We start from the raw sequence: 16,718 nt of genomic DNA, 5'->3' as shown, positions 1-16,718 counted from the left end.
GCTACTTGGCTACAAGAGATTTTCTTCTCCGAAATTGGCAGCTGCTCATTCCGGAAGAGAAGCAGCATATTTGGCCACCGATTGCAAAAGAAAAGGGAAAGCCATTATTTTTTCATTTCGCTTATTTAACTATCCAGTGGGAGACATTGACTGTATCTGGGTGACCCTCGTTGCTACGGCTTTGCTAAGGCTTCCCTCTTCCTTAAAAGTAGAAAATCGGAGTATTCAGTTCTGAAAAATGCATATATTCCTCTTGGCTGGGTCGGGAGTGAGCGGGTGCCAAGTGTCTCGTCGTGTCAGGCCTTACACAGCAGCACATTCAACGTCACGGCTTCATGAGTCAGGGCTTTCTGTCTGAAAAGGATCACGTCAAGGAGCCCGGCACAAAAATTCCCTATAGCCCAGCAACAGAGCCTGCTGTGTGAGAAGCTCTGTGAGCAAAGAGAGTGAGATGTGAAAGTCAGATATCTGCGCCTGGGCATCCTTCCATGCCGGACAAAGGAAGCGCTCAGTGCCGGTCAGCGAGGCCCTGTGACTCAAGGGCTCTGATAATTGCCGCCAGAGCGCGGGGTGTGAAACTCGGCAGACCTGCGGCAGGGCCGTGCCGGTGGCTTTGCTGATGTCAGGATGCCTTTGAAGTCACTCCACGGGCGCCTCGTGTTTCTGGGACCGTGCTGGACCGAGCGTGGCGGCCGCTGCTCAGACTTGCTGGGATCTCTCGTGGCGTGCCAGGAGCTCCGGGTCGCTACGTCACGAGGGCGTTGCTTGTGTCATCCCCAGCCCCCGGTGCATCACTGCGGCAGGAAACGCTGCCCGTGGGCAGGCTTGGATTTTTTCAGTGTCTTGCAGCTGGTATTTCCTCCGCTCTCTGTTAGTAATTCCATTAATCCATCAGGACTTATTTCATCAGCAGGTCACCAGGCTTTCACCAGGGAGGTTGAACAACTCGTGTAGGACCTGCAGTGACAGGACAAGGGGCAATGACTTCCCACTGGCAGAGAGTAGCCTTAGATTAGAAATTAGGAAGAAATTGTTCCCTGGGAGGGTGGGCAGGCCCTGGCACAGGTTGCCCAGAGAAGCTGTGGCTGCCCCTGGATCCCTGGAAGTGTCCAAGACCAGGTTGGACGGGGCTTGGAGCAACCTGGGCTGGTGGAAGGTGTCCCTGCCCATGGCAGGGAGGTGGAAGGAGATGAACTTTAAGGTCCCTTCCAACCCAAACTATTCTACAATTCTGTGATCTTTATTCTCACTATAAAGAGAGAGATGTTTAAATTCAAACTGGGAGTGACTCTCCTGAGGTCACACAACTCTGCCAGGAGTGATGTGGTGGAGGTGTCAGTTCTTCAAGGTGCTGTCAGCAGGTGCTTTTCTGCAGTTCCTGATGCTGCATAGCCTTCTGTGAAGAATTTCTGTTGTTAATCTGGAATGTTACTGTAGAGCTTTGTAAAACAGGGCTTTGGGAAATAATTTTTTTTCTTAATTCAGCTCTTTGCCAGCTGCCATCTCACTCTCATCTGTGACCTGCACCCTTGTGGTGACATTTCATATCTGAGGGAGGCCTTTAAGGGAGGTCCCTGTGGAGGGATGTTGCTGAAGCTGAAACTCTTTCTGATGGTGCATCCACCCTAATTTGAGGTGTTCAAAACATCAAGCTGAAGGCCAACGGCCCTAAACTCCGTATTTGGTTGATGAAGAGAGATCAGTTCTTCCCCAGGATGATTCAGAGCAGAGAGGGACTCTCCTTTTGAATCACTGAAGGAAGTCTTTCATCTCTGTCTCTCCATAATCTGCAGGGGACATCTCTCCCCTAGCGCTGGCCTTTGAAGGAGCTCGTGTCAACCCCATCCATATCCCACTGGTCTTGACCAGCAAAGCCACTGACTTGCTCCTGTGCCCTCGTGGGGATGATCAGAAGTCCTGCTCAGGCAGATTATTTTCTGTCTACGGGACAAGGAGGTTTTGCACCTTCCTCTGGAGCATCTGGTGGGACTTAGTGCCCGAGGCAGAGACAGGCTGGATGGGCTTGAGGTCTGATCCAGCCATTCCCATCTTCCTTTGATCTAAAATAACATTTAGCCATCACTTACCAGTGCAGGAAGGGTGAGAATTTTGCTGAGTACAGTATTCCTGCAGATTTTTGAGAAACAAAGAGTGCCTTTCTCTGGGTTTAGTGAGTGTGGGGATCAGTGCTGATCCCCAGGAGTCCTGTGGTGTGTGCAGCATTCCTGGGAGGTGTGTAGGGACTGCCATGTGAGCACAGCCTGCCCTGGGTGCATGGGAGGGGCGGTGGGAGAGAAGATGGTTTGGTGTATGACAACAGAGCAAAGATGGAATGAGACCATATGGGAATCACTTGGGGGGCTGAGTTTTGATTCTTGTTCTTGTGGTTTGGGTGTCTATCTCTGATTTCTCTGAAGCTCAGTTTTCTTCTGAAAGAACTGGCTCAGGAGAATTTGGGTGAGGTCACTCCCATGAGGTGCTCAGCAGCCACGCTGCGCTTGGGGGACAGATTTTTGAGCCTCATCTACTGGTATTTTCTGAAGACAACAACAGGTGAAGGAGGGTGATAAAATTCCCCTGGCTCCAGCCTCTGCTTCCAGGACACGGTGAGGGCAATGCTGGCCTACTCAAGCCAAGGAAAGAGGGAAAAACATCCTTCCTTCTTGGGGGCCCACCTGCTCTTCTGCTGCAGTTCCCAGAGCCAAGGAACATTCCTTTGCTAAGGAACTGCCTGAACAGGAGGCGTGTGCCAGGCACTCACCCCACTGCGTGGGCCAGGAGGAAGAGGAGCCCAGCCACGACAGCCGCCCCTCACCAGGCAGGAGCTCACGGAAAGCCTGGATCCTTCCAAGCAGGAGCCAATCCCTGAGCCAAGCGAGGGTGCACATTCCCTGCGCTGGGAGCGAGGCAAGTCTGTTCTTGGTGGGAAGTTCCTTCTTGGAGACTCACCTGGGGAAGAAGGAGGGGAATATGGAAACACCTGGGCTACCTGGGACCACGGGGCCACATCCTGCTCTGTTGGTGGGGCTGGGAGCGGTGGAGAGACTTCCCTGGGGTGTTGGGAAGTTTCGCCAGGGGACAGGAATGCACAAAGAAGAGGGAGGACCTCGGGTTTCCCCTTGCCCAGGCTACTCTGCTTCCTGGTGTTCTCCCATCTGGACTCAAAGAGAAGCTGCTCTGCCATCCTCCTCCCTGTGCAGCACACAGCCGGGAGGATCCTCATGGATCCAGGGACTTGGTCGTGTCCTGCAGCAGGAGGGGCAGCACCAAACACTGTCCTTTGTTCTTGTCATAGAATCATAGAATGGTTTGGGTTGTAAGGGCTTAGAACTCATCCAGTTCCAAACCCCCTTCCATGGACAGAGACATCTTCCACCAGCCCAGGTTGCTCCAAACCCCGTCCAGCCTGGCCTTGGACACTTCCAGGGATCCAGGGGCAGCCATAGCTTCTCTGGCCAACCTGGGCCAGGGCCTGCCCACCCTCATGGGGAGGAATTTATTCCTAATTTCTAACCTAAAGCTACTCTCTGCCAGTGGGAAGCCATTCCCCCCTGTCTTGTCATCCTTGTAAAATTCGCTCTCCATCTTTCTTGTTGGCTTTAGGGACTGGAAGGATACAATCAGATCACTCCAAAGCCTTCCCTTCTCCAGGCTGAACAATCCCAGTTCTCTAAGCCTTTCCTTCCAGGAGAGAGGCTCCAAAGCATCTCCGTGGCCTCCTCTGGGCTCTCTCCAGCAGATCCACGTGCTCCCTGTGCTGTCCCCAGGGCTGGGGCAGCTCTGCAGGGGGGTCTCAGCTGAGGGGGCAGAGGGGCAGAATCCCCCCTGCCCTGCTGCTCATGCTGTGGGGTCAGCCCAGCACAGGGGAGTGAGTGTTGGGGCAGGTACAGCCTCTCTCCCCCCAGGACCCCCAAATCCTTCTCCTCAGGGCTTCTTGGGATCTGTTCATTCCCATCCTGGATTGCTACCAGGGGCTGCCTCGACCCAGGTGCAGCACCAGCACTTGGTCTCCTTAAAGAGTACAAGATTCCCATGGACCCTCTGCTTGAGCTTGTCCAGGTCCCTCTGGATGGCCCTGTCCTCCAGGTGTGTCACTGCACCTCTCAGCTTGGTGTCACTCAGTCCCTTCATCTACATAATTAATGAAGATGTTAAATAACAGCAGTCCCAATGCAGACCCAAAAAACATCCACAGTTCAGGGCTGAGAGATGCTCAAGCTCCTGGGAACTGCAGGGTTTCACACGGTGCCCCCCTCCTGCCCTGCTCCTCAGGGCTGCCCCTGGCTCCATGCTCACATGGGCCGTTCTTGGACCAAATTCCTGGGCTCCAGACCGGGCTGAGGACCTGAAGGTTCACTGTGCCAGCACCAGCTCGTGGCAGGTCTGGCTGTGTCCCAGCCCGCGGCACCGAGGGCTGCGGGCTGACCCCGGGCGGGGGGAGCCTCTGGCACACACACATCCCGGCGGGAATGGCACGTGGCCGGCGGCCAGGCTGGGCTGGGGGCAGCGCAGTGTCCCGTCCCTCCCTGCCAGCTGCCGGCAGTGCCCCGAGGCAGCGGCTTCGCAATCCGGGGCGGCGGAAGCGGCTGCCGCACGTCGAGCCACACTCGTGGCAGCGCCGCGGGGTCACTGCCAGCCCCGCCGGCCGCGCTTCCTTCCCCTCCGCCTCCCGGGAAGGGAAGCTGCCCCAGCAATGCGCCCATCAGCAAAAAGGCTGTGGGTGCCGCAGGGACACCCGGCTGCCTCTTGGATCAGCGCTGAGGAACTTGGCAGGAAATGTCCCAGAAGAGTGAAATGGCAGGGTCGGAAGTGCCAGGGGATTTGGGAGGTGTAAACGGGAGGAATCCAGCCACGGGGCTGGGGAGAGTTACAACCTCAGGTTATTTTCTGGAGGTGTTTGGGTATTTCTAGGGAACTGCTTTGCCTGTGTTTTCTGCCCATCTGGCTTCCTCCTCTGCCGTGGTTCTGAAAAGATGTTTTCCAGCCAAAACTGCCTTGGTTCCGCAGTGCTCCCTGCACCGTGTGACAGTGTGACAGTGCCTTCAGCAGTGGGGGTCGGTGCTCAGGGCTCTCCCACAATAGGCTGGACACTGCTGTGAGGATGCCAACAAACCTTCTGTCTCTAGAAGGGATTTAGCCCAGCAAAACCTTTCTGCTGCCTGCATTCAACCCCTTGTCCTGGCCATATCCGAGCTGCTCTTGCCTCCATCCACTCTCAATTGACCTGGTTGCACATCCCAGCCAGGAGATTGAGGTTTGGAGAAAGTCTGTAAAATTGGGGAGCAAAGTATGGAGATGCTGCTGTGCCTGCTCTGCATCCCTGTCCTGCTTCTTCCTGAGGCTCTTCCACAGGCAGTGATCCCACTCTGGCCATAGGACAAACTCCCTTGAACATCTCTCACTGTGGTCAAAGCCCACAGTGTCTTATCCCACGCTCTACTGACAGACAGCAGATCGCTCTGCCCTGCTCTGCCATAGCCCCTGCACCTCCCACCCCACCTTTTCCAGGCTAAGCAGGCACTGGGCTTTTCCACCCTCCCTGCCAGGCTGTTTCCCATGCTGGGTCAGGGCTTTCTCAAAGTGTTCAACTTGTCCCATGAGCTAAGGCTGAGGGAAGAGTGGTTCTCGTGCTCTGCCAGTGGCTGCCACAGTCGCTGCCAGATCCCACTCATCGCTGCTCCAAAGCCTGCCTGCACCAGCTCCACTTCCCAGCTCTCTCCCGTCCCATCCTCGGCCACCATTTTGGTGGTCCCCATCCAGCTCAGCCCCTTCTCTGGTGACTGGACCTGTGGCCACCTCAGGCCAGGATGCTGCCGGCCATGTGCCCACTGGGACGGTGCCCCGTGTCTGCTGCCGCCCCTCCCCGTGCAGGCTCGCGTGCAGGCAGCTGGAGGAAATCAGGAGCCGGTTAGAGCAAATCTGGGCAAAGGCAAGGGGAAAAAAAAAAAAAATCCTGGGACCTGGCAGGATCCTACGCAAGTTTCCGTGAGGAATCCAACGCGGCCATCGCCAGCCCGCGGCTGTGCTGGAGCGCTCCCAGGCCTCTCCCGGGGTCAGCGGCGCTGCCAATGCCCACCCAACTTTCGGCAGAGCCCCGGCCAAGCCTGGGCGCTTGCCCACGGCTCCGTCGTCCCACCGCCGCTGCCGGTTCCCAGGCACCCGGGAGCCGCCTGCCTCCCGTTGCTCCTGTGACATATTTATTGCTATCAGTTTAGTCTTTAATTTCCTTTGTTTCAGAATATCTGACGGCGCAATTAAGAAGGCCCGAAGGGAAGCGTGTGTGTGCTCGGTCATCAGACCTGCGGTTACCGGCTGTCTGGAGCGGGGCTGGAGCGGGGCTCGGGAACAGCTGCCAGGCTTCCAGGCTTGTTTTCATTTTCTAAGAGGTTAACTGAGAGCCCGATGCGAAGAGACACCCGTACACACCCAGAGCCCCGCCACACACACGGAGCCACACGCACCCGCACGGAAACACACACATAAACACAGATGTGGGCCGGCACGGGGACATGTAAACAGAGCCCTGTGCCGAACCAGCCCCGGGAACGTGGGATGGACCTGTGTTATCCTGGCTTTTAACGGCCCGTGGTGTGGCAGAACGGTGATGCCGCCGGCTCCGTGTGGGGAGTGAGGAGCCGGCTGCGCTTTGCACCTCCAGTTCATGAGGTGCAGCTCGTTCTGCCCCGGCTCCGGGGCTGTGGGGCAGGTCCCTCCCACTGCTTGTCCGAGACCTTTTCGGGGGAAGAGCCCGGTCACAGTAGCTGTGAGGAGGCACAGCTGGGGCTTGTTTCCTCCCAGGCTTGGCTGCGAGAGGAGCATGCGAGGATGCGCATGAGGATGCACCCGGGGTCGGGCTGTGCAGCTCTCCCTGCCGGCAGCGGGAGCCGGGCTGGGCCCCTCTGCCCAGACGTGCTGGAGGGGGAGCAAGAGGGTTTAATACTGATTGAAGTGGGGTTAAGAAAGTGGAGAGCCTTTCACTTTGTCCCTAGGGAATTGTAAATCCTGGTCCTTGAGGGGTTGCTGCTCCTGGTGCCCTGGGGACTGGTGGTGCTGGGGTGATGAGGGCTGTTGTTGCTGAGTGGGGCTGGGATGATGGGGACTGATGGTGACAGGATGATAGGGACTGGTGGTGTTAGGGAGTGCTGCAGCGACTGGGACCAGTGGTGCCAGCGTGGTGGGAACTGGAGGTGCTGGGGTGATGGAGGCTGGTGGTGTCAGGAGAGTGGGACCAGTGGTACTGGTGTGATGGGGACTGGTGGTGTCAGGATGATGGGACCAATGGAGTCAGGGTGATGGGGTCCAGTAGTTCTGGGGTGATGGAGATCAGTGGTATCAGGGTGATGGGGACTGGTGGTGTTGGGGAGATGGGTACTGGTGGTGCCAGACTGATGAGGACTGGTGGTGCTGGTTTAGTGGGACCAACAGTGCCGGAGTGATGCTGGGAAGGTGGGACCAATGGTGTCAGGGTAATGGTGACCAGTGGTGATGGATGATGGGGACTGCTGGTGCCAGGGTGATGAGCACCACGGAGAGCCCTGCACCAAGGTGAGGTGCTTGGCAGCAGAACTTGGCAGCACCGACCTGTGTGGTGACCGCAGCTTCCGCATGGAAAACCCCATCCCGGAGCCTGGCAGGCGTCTCACCAGGGCTGCCAGGAAGAGACAGACTTCGCCCACCTGTCCCTGTCCTCCCTGCCCCACAGCCATGCTCAAAACCTGTGTAGGAAATGCCAGGCTGGGGAAAAAAGCAAGCAGACATCTTTCTAGGAGCAGTTTGTGCCTCCTGGCACCCGACTGCGGAGGAGGGGAGTCTCCAGGGGCTGGGAAAGGCTGGGTTCACACTACTGCCGTGGGGGCTCCTTTGGAGCTTGCTCCTCTCCAGCTCCTGTCTATACAAGACATGTAGGAACTTCCTCTCTCTGGAGCCTCAGGCCCTCAGTCAGATTTGGTTGGCAGCCACAGGCGCACACACGCTCGCCTGGCGGGGCTGCACGCACACCTTGTTTTCTTAGGAAACCAAAGGAGAGCGTGACCCGGGCCTGCTTCGGCTTCATTTTGCTGCAATAAATTAACATGTCAACTATCCTGTCCCTAAAACATGTCCCAGATGCAGCAAAAGCTGAGGGGGAAGGGGGGTGCTTGGCATCCTCGCAGGGACCTCAGCACGTGGGTGAGAGAGCAGCGGCCGAGTTCGGTGGGGATACCAAGGTGTGGTGCCCAGTGGAGGGGTCCTGCTGGGGTTGGGTGCCAGGCAGTGGAGGCAGTGAATGGAATGCTAAAAGGTGGGATATCCCCAGTTTTAACTGGGAGCATCCCCCTCTCCCCCTGAGGTGCCCTTGGGCTGGAGGTGCCACCACTCCCTGGGGTCAGAGAGTGAGGGGAGAGCAAAGGGCAGGTGGGCACTGAGGGGACAGGGAGATCAGGCCTGGCCAGGACTGTTCTCTACTGCCATCACCCCTTTAACATCAAGAGAAATCTCTGCTTTTCTTTTCTCTCTTTCTTCAGGAATCTCCACTAGTTTTGTTAACTCTCTGAGTTTGTCCCGATGAGAAAAGTGATTGCAGGGGCTCATCTTCCCCCAGAGCTGTGCTGGTTGCAGCCAAAGGTGACACAACCCCCTCTGCCCTACAGGGCCAGGGACCACCAGCTGTGGCAGCAGGAGGGGCATCGGTGTCATTTGCCTGCTTGGCCATGCTGTGCTGTCCTGGCTCTGGGGACCCTGGGGAGCTGCCACAGCTCCCACTTGGTCCTTCCCCACCATCCCCAGGGTCCCAATGGGTCTCTCCTAGTGTTACCTGCACCTCTGGGAGCCTGCTCAGAATTTGCTTCCCAGCTCTTCACCTTTGCCAGCACTCTGCCTCATCCCCAAGTTCCCTCCCTTTCCTTGGGTGAGATCTTCCCCTTGAGCCCTGATTTTCCCCTCCTGGCCAGGAATTAGGTGGGTTCAAGCCACCTGAAATACTCTTGTTATGCAGATGTGCCTCAAATAGCTTCAACCCCACAGGTCCTGCTGGATTTTGGGCTTTGGGTTCAGGGCCTGCAAGGGAGATTCAACATCACATGAGATCCAAGCAGAGCAGGGATGGAAGAGCCAGTTTTTACTCCCTTTCAGACACTGATGAGTGGGTGCTGTGCCTACTGTGGGTCTGGTTGGGTGCTGAGCACTTTGTCGAGGCTGCCAAGCACACTCAGGGCTGTGGAAGTGCCCCTGTGTCTGCTGGAGGGTGATAACTGATGACATAACCCCTCCATCAGAATCCCAGGCATCACTCCAAGGCAGCACATCCCCTCCTCGAGGGAGGGTGATGGACAAAGGGCCCCCTGCACCCTGTGCAAGGTAAACGAATGTTCCCCAAGCTGGGGTGCAGGAAGGAGAGGCCCCTCCAGCAGCTCCACAGGGCTGGGTTTGACCCTGCTCCAAGCTCTCTCACCATGAGACTAAACACTTGCTGAGCAAAGCTGCCGACAGGGGTCTCGGGGGACGGCTGGGGATGTGTCATCCCACTGCCGAGCCAGCCCCGAGCCCCAGCGGTGTCACACAGCGAGTGGCTCTGCCGGGGGGTCCGGATCCGGCCCTGCCCTCCCCCTGGCTCTTGCGGGGCCGTGCCAAGTCCCCTGCCGGGCACGGGGGCGGCTCTCGGAGCCGGGGCCTGCGACAGAGGTTGCGTTCATCTCGCCTCCAGCCCATTGTCTTGTTTATTTGTCACGGTTGGTCCCCAATTAGGAGTTTGAGCCGTTTGGGACCGGGGCCGTTCCTTCCCATGTGAACGTGTGGTTCCCGCGCGGCCGCGCTGTGATGTGGCCGGGGACCCGCAGGAGCATCTGCTATTGCAGCAACAGTGCCCGAATGCGTTTCAGATGGGCCCTGCTCTGCTTTCCGTGCTCGGGCCAGCGGCCAGCCTGCGATGGAGCGGGAGAGCCTCCAGCCAGCCCTTGGGATGCAATGTTCCCATCCTCAGGGACCGGGCTGGGGACCTGCTGGGGAGATCGTTACTGGCTGAACGCTTGTCCCCAATCCCGAGCCTCGAGGGCACCTCCCAGATGGGGAAGGGGTTCTGCTGTGAGCACCAACGGCTCCGACCCCAGCCTGGGTGCACACGGGGGAAGGCGGGATACTCCAACTGGGATCTCTCAGGGAACTGCCATGCCCGGCTCTGCCGGTGGGGTTGGCCGCGGTTGGGATGCTCCTGCTGGCTCAGTCCCCGGGAATGCAGCTCGGGTCACCCATCGCCCGCCCCACAGAGGGGACGCGAGGCTGGCGGTGCCCCAGCCCCGCACCTGCCCCCGCGGACGGCAAGTCCCGTCTGGCCGGTGGCCCCGGGGCACGGCAGGGACCCGTCGGGCCGGGTTCGCGGCGTCAGGCAGCACATGATCCGCGCCGCGGGGCCAAGGGCTGAGGTCAGTTAGTCACACCCAGGCAGCGGCACTGACTTCACCGCGGGCAGGAGCAGCTCCTCACGTATCCCGCTCCCCGAAGGCAGCGCTGACCCGCCGCTCGGGGCCGATGGTCAGGCCGCTCCGTTATCGGGCCGCGGGCATCGCTCCCATCACAGCGGATGGCTCCCCGGAGCCCCTCCTGGCTCTCGGCCCGGCCAGAATAGTTTCTCTGCTCCTGGGGCTGAAGGGGGATCACTGACAGGGTCCTGCCGGTGCTGCCGGGGAAGCCACAGCGCCGGTTTCTCGCCGGTGCTGCCGGTGCGGCTGGCGGGGCTGGCCCGCTGCCCCGGGGCGCCGGCTGGGTGGGATCAGCCGCTGGCTGAGGTCATTGGAGCCCTTTCCATCTCCCCCGAGTTTGGGACGAGCAGGGCAGCTCGTCCTGGCTCGCTGAGGCGATGGCACGAGCCGAGGGCCACCGCCAGCCCCGGCTCCAAAACCCCGGAGGAGGGCAAAGGAAGGGATTTGGGGGATTTTAGGGACTTGTCCACGCGTTTCCAGGGAAGGAAGAGTTAATCCCCCGCCCGCCGCTAATGAGCCTTAACTGGGAATGACCCGACACAGGGGAGAAGTGAACCCATTGTCCTCGCCTGTGTTTGACTGTCTTCCAGGGAGACTCATGAAACGCAGAACCCGGGCGTGAGTTCCCGATTTATGTCAGGAGGCTGTGATTTATTCTATTTATTTATTTTTGCCATCTGGTTGAGGAGGGACGGTTAACATAAGCGTGAGAAATCCAGATGTGCACAGCTCCTCACTCCCGTTGTCCCCAGCCCAGCTCCCGGCCCTGCTGAGCCCGACCCCAACCCCCGGCCCTGACACCCCTCGAGCCCTCAGGGATGGGTTGGTGACACCCCTGGGCACCTGCCACGTCCCTGCTGAGGGTGAGGTGTGGATATGGACACACAAACAGGCCCAGCCTGGATGCCCAACCCGGGGCTTCCAGCCTATGAGATGCTGGTCATACAATGATGTGGCAGCAACAACCATGGGGACACCCGGGTGTCCCCAGCTGCAGGGACAGGGTGACCCTGGCAGCCAGCAAACACTGCAGGACGTTGCCCTGGGGCATAATGCCCATTCCAAAGGGATGGTGCCCTCCCCTCCATGCCTTGACCCATCCCTGTGTTTTGGGAAGGCTGTATTGCTTTGAGGGAATTGTATCCCAATGGTGCAGGCAGGAAAGGGGTCCCACAAAATGATGACAGACAAAACGGGCACCCTCCAGGGCGGCAGACACCAGTGACACCCGGGGTCCCTTCCCTGGTGACAGGCTGGGGTGATGGAAGAACACCACACCGTGCCTGGGAACACCATGGCATCCTTGGACATCCCTGTGTGCCTCTGCTGTGGGGCAGGAGAGCCGGTGCTGTTTTGGGGCTCACCCCTGCCATGAAGGGACAGCAGGGCCAGGCTGGAGCTGGGTACCGCTGTCTGCTGTCACCACTGCTGCAGGACGAGGATGCCACTGGCACAAGGTGGTGTCACTCTGGGGTCAAAGCCATGCCATGAAAGCTCCCGTGGGAGCTGGGGGGTACAACCGGGCAGCACGACTCCGTGGGGCAGAGAAGGAGGGGGTTTGGGGGCAACTTTTGAATTTCTGCAATGATTCTCTGGTCGGGGCTCCTCCGAGACACGAGAGATGATCACACAGGATCTTAGCTCATCCGCTTGCTGTCTCATGCCTGGGAGGTTTGGCCCGTGGCCCGAGGGCTCCGGAGGAGGAGGAAAATTTCATCATCCCGCTCCAACGTCTCCTGTATAATCAGGCTCTTGTTAACCGGTACAGCCCCATGCGAGACGCTCGCCGAGGACCGGGGCACTGCTGCAGCCTTAGGTGGTCTTGGCCCCGGCGAAGCTTTGCTGAACCTCTCCCAACGCTGCCTGGGAAGCAGTTCTGATTTTATCTGGTGTGTCCCTTCCACCCTGCACATGCTCTCTCAGCTCCCTCTGCCTCTTCCCAGCTGGCTTCAGTGATTCCCTGTACCCCCAGGACCTGCTGGCATTGCCAGCGTGGGACTGCCCATGGTGCCTGTGCCACGGTGGTCCCCACACTGCCACGGTGCCCACGCAGGGATTCTCCCCATGCCACGATCTCCCTGCACCGTGATGGTCCCCATGCTGTGATGATCCCACACCACAACGCTCCCCATGCCACCACGATCCCTACACTGCCATGGTCCCCACACCGTGACTGTCCCCACACTGAGACGGTCCCCACACTGTGATGGTCCCTGTACCACCCTGTTATGATCCCCCCCATCACGGTGGTCCCCACACCACAATCCTCCTTAGACCCTCCTGGTGCTTTTGAGCAGCTGGTGAGTGCCAGTGTAAGCATTCCCCCGTGGAAAAAAGCCTTCCAAATCAGCCATCCCACAGGAGGTGGGAAGGGAGGAAGGAGCAAGGTTACTGGGCGCTGTGACCCCCAGCCCACAGAGATGCCTGAGGGGGCTTCAGGGGAGCAGAGGTGTCTGAGGGTGAGCACAAAGGGGACCTGGCAAAGAGCAGCCAAATGCAGTCTGTTTCTGTTGGTTTATTAAAAAAAAAAAAAAAAAAAGGGCAAAGAAGTATAAAAAAATAAATATTTAAATAGAATTCCATTTTATATATTACCACAAATCTTCTTAATAATTATTAATTATTGTTAACAATAAAATTATTAAGTCAGGTCACAGCTCTCGGCGCACGCTGGGCTTTCCACTGAGGCAATAAATAACCCTCACAGCCTGCTCTGGTGCCAGGAGCGAACCAGCACCTCCTGCCACCTGTCCCCACGTCCCCTGTCCCGTGTCCCCGTGTCCCACACCCCCTTGTCCCACCCACCCCATCCCATGCCGAGGCTGCATTCAGCCGTGAGGAGCCCAGCCCTTGGCCATTAGTACATTCAGAGCCCTCCCATGGGAAAAGCACAAAGGAGGAGGACATCCCGTGCCCCGCCGTGCCCGCGCGGGGGACGATGCTCCACAGTGGGGTGACTGCCCTCTCTGTCTCCTGGGGGTGGTCTTGTCCTGGATGGTGGGACCCAGCCCCAGCCACCACGGCCATCAAAGTACCCCCAGTTCGGTTCCTTGTGGGGCCTTAAAATGTGCAGGGGGAGCGTGTCCCCACGTCCCCATGTCCCCCCAGCCGCTGCATCGCTGTGTCCTTCCTACAGTCCTTTTTCCAGGGAAGTGGAAGCTTTCGGACGGTGCTCGAGGATGTCTGTCAGGCTGCTCTCCATGATGGGGACTGTCCGTGAGGGACAGAGTCCAGCCCTGCCACCAGCCCCACAGCCCCCACAGCCCCCACAGCTCCCCACACCCCGTGGGAGCGCAGGGACGGCTGAGGCACATCCCGGGACCAGCCCATGCCCCGGCACCACCTCGGGGATGTGCTACCTCGTCCCGCTGGATGCCGGCCCCGGCTCTGCTCCACCCGGGACACTCCGGCCTGCAACGTTCACCCCCTCAAGGGGCAATAAATTACCAGAGGGCGGATGGGGCCAGCGCAGGGTCCGGGGTAATAAATAGGAAGGCGGGAGTTCGGGAGGCAGCGGCGGGGGCCGTCGGCAGTGGAGAAGCAGCGGAGCCGGGGCGGGCGCTCATGAGGGGCTGAGATGAGGTAGGAGGACACGTGCAGCCTGGCCGATGACCTGCACGTACTTCCTGAGCACCTGGCAGCCCTGCTGCTTCTTCTTGAAGGTGCTCTTGCCCTTGGAGCTCTCCCCGTACCTGACGTCCACCTGGAATATGTTGTAGTTCTTGCAGAGGAGGCAGGTGAGGTTGGAGATGAGGCCCCGGGTGGTCTTGGTGGTGTTGTGGAGCCGGTCGAGGAGCTCCTTGGCAGTGGGGTTGAGCTCCTCCTGGTCGCGCGTGATGTTCCCCAGCGAGGCGTTGAGGAAGGCGAAGAGCTTGTACATGGCCACCATCACCTCCTTCCTCTCGCTCGTCCGGTTGACACGGAAAGCAGGGAAGAAGATGCCGGTGGGGTTGCAGAGCTTGTCGCTCTCACTGCTGAATGGCTCTCCCTGGCACTTCAGCTGGGGAGAGAGGTGAGCGTCACCCCATGTCCCCAGAGTCCCTCCCGGCCACCTCTTGTCCCCACCGTGTCCCCAGCCCTCCCCCTTCATGCACTCGTGGATCAGACTCCCCTGAGGTCCCCTCTGTCCCCGAGTGTCACTTACGTAGAGGCTGAAGAGGTCCTGGGCGGTGGCGTTGAGCAGCGCGACCTGCCTGCGGGTCTGCTCCTGGACGTTGGAGCGGCACAAGCCGTGGCCGGGGCAGCTGGAGCCGGTGACCAGCAGTGCCCGCCCGGCCACCGGCCGCCGCTGCAGCAGGAGCAGGGCCATGAAGGGCACGACACCTGTGCGGGGAGAGAGGCCACTGTCACGGTGGGCACCGGAACGGGACGGTGCTGGCCCATGGGGACCACGTCGCAGAACATCCTCCAAGGATGGTCCCGGTTCCAGGCACCCAGAGACATCCAGCGTGGGGACCCATCCCTCTCGGGTGTGGGTCCAGCTCAGCCGGCAGCCCTCAGACCCCCCATTTTTCTGTGCCGGCCGTGTCGAAGTTCCCGTCCCACTCCCGTCCCCCTCACCTGCCCCCCGGCAGGCGCTCCCCCGCCTCCCTTCCGGGCGGGGGGCCCCGCAGCATTCCCACATTTCGCAACCGGCCCGGTGGCGACCTGCCGGATTTAATCAAATATGCAAAGCGCTTTTTCCTCCGTTATCCTGGTCCCGGCGCTGCGGGAGCAAGGCCCCACCCCGGCCGGGCTGACTCAGCGGGGCGCCCGCAAGGAAACCTGCCTTCGGCGTGCCCTCCCTCCCTCCCTCCCGCCTCCGGCCCCACCGCCTGCCTCAGTTTCCCCGTCTGCGAAGTGGGCGCAGCGCCGAGGAGCCCTGGGGAGAGACGACGCAGCTGCCAGAGACTCCAGCCAGGAAATCCCTGGACGCGGAACAAGGGGACTCTTGAGCCACCGGCAGCTGGGTCGCCCCGGCGTCCCCCTCCTGAGAGCGGGGCTTTCCGAGCCCTCGTCTACTGGGACTCCCCCAAACCGGGATCCCTGCTCGGGGAGGCCGAAACGCCTCCGAAGCGCTGCCAACTGCACTGGGCATCCTCGGGGCAGGGTGGCCCAGGGGTGTCCCGGCTGCTGGGTGACCTGGATGCCACCGGCAGGGCCCCGTCGGGGTCCCGTGCCCGCCCCGGGGGTGCTGCCAGGCGAGGCCCCGGGCAGTGCCGAGAGCAGGAGCTGCCCGCACTTGTCAGCGCCTCCGACGTGCCGCCGGTGCCGGGTAATCCAAGCCTCGATTTATTTACTCTACCCAGGTGGGAAAGGACTTACCTGGGCGTGTTGAGATCCCTGACCCGCCGCCGCTCCCCTCCTGCACGGGACGGGGGGGGACCCTTCCTCCCCGCGCCCCCGGGGCCCTGAGTGTTCCCACGGGATGCAGATTCCCTGACTCTGCCGCAAGCCCCTCTCACCACTTCCCCCCCGGCCGCTGCTTCTCCCCCTTTCCCGGCTGGGCAGGGCGAGGCTCGGCCCCCACGTGTGCCAGGGGCCCTGGGACCCCCCAGCGCTGCCGCTGGGGTGGGGGCTGCTCCCTCCAACTCCCCCTCCTGCACTTGGCAGCCTCCCCATCCCTCCAGCACTCCGGACACGGCATCAGGAGACCCAGAAGGAAGAAAAGCCGGAGGGGGGGAAAAAGTACTTAAAAGTACAAAAAAGCCATTAAAAAAAAATATATTCCCCCCCCCCCTTTCCTTGAGATTTTTTTTTTTTCTTGGAAGCATTTCCAGTTATATAAGTGTCCAGATGTTGGCTGCACCGCGCCAGCGCCGCGCTGCGCTCCCGCTGCCAATTCCCAGAGATGCTCATCCCGAGGGGGAACGCAACGCGGCGGGAGCCCTCGCTCCAGCTCCAGCGGTGGCATCCAACCGGGACCCGCCTGCACCCGAGCATCACCGGGAAAAGGAGGGGAGGGGAAGGAAAAAGAAGAAGGGGGAGAAGGGGAAATAATATCCTCAAAGTCTATTTTTTTTTTTTTTACCTGCCGGCATGAACTTCATTGTGAGCCGCGTCCCGGGAGCAACTTAATAGGGATTGGTGTTGGCAGAGGAAGTTTTCAGAAATTCATGTTCATACTGGGGGACTTCTCGGGGTTTATATACCGGTCCGGCAGCCAGCCTGTGTTGTAAGAAGAGGGGAGGGGGGAGACGCGGGGGGGTTGAAGCACCGCTATCGTTACTTCTATTGAAACTGGAAAGCAATCGCGGGCTTGGAAATCCTGAATGATTCTTAGAA

The 16,718-nt window shown here is 59.6% G+C and overlaps 1 protein-coding gene across 1 annotated transcript; it reads right to left on the bottom strand.

Moving 5' to 3' along the window:
- Window positions 1-13,845: 13,845 nt before the first annotated feature.
- Window positions 13,846-16,483, bottom strand: LIF (LIF interleukin 6 family cytokine). The gene is made up of 3 exons (XM_050318313.1): window positions 16,465-16,483; window positions 14,599-14,777; window positions 13,846-14,454 (listed from the first exon to the last, which is right to left on the bottom strand). The coding sequence occupies exons 1-3, from the start codon at window positions 16,481-16,483 to the stop codon at window positions 14,017-14,019; spliced, it is 636 nt and encodes a 211-aa protein (XP_050174270.1). The 3' UTR covers window positions 13,846-14,016.
- Between the last annotated feature and the right edge of the window lie 235 nt (window positions 16,484-16,718).

Source organism: Myiozetetes cayanensis, unplaced genomic scaffold, assembly GCF_022539395.1.
Source record: "Myiozetetes cayanensis isolate MyiCay16 unplaced genomic scaffold, myiCay2020 scf21, whole genome shotgun sequence".
Classification (NCBI taxonomy): Eukaryota; Metazoa; Chordata; class Aves; order Passeriformes; family Tyrannidae; genus Myiozetetes; species Myiozetetes cayanensis.
This window is presented reverse-complemented; position numbering and strand designations above follow the sequence as displayed.

Coding starts and splice junctions, on each gene's coding strand:
- LIF (XM_050318313.1), bottom strand. Junction 14,455..14,598: donor AGGACCTCTTCAGCCTCTAC/GTAAGTGACACT, acceptor CTCTCTCCCCAG/CTGAAGTGCCAGGGAGAGCC.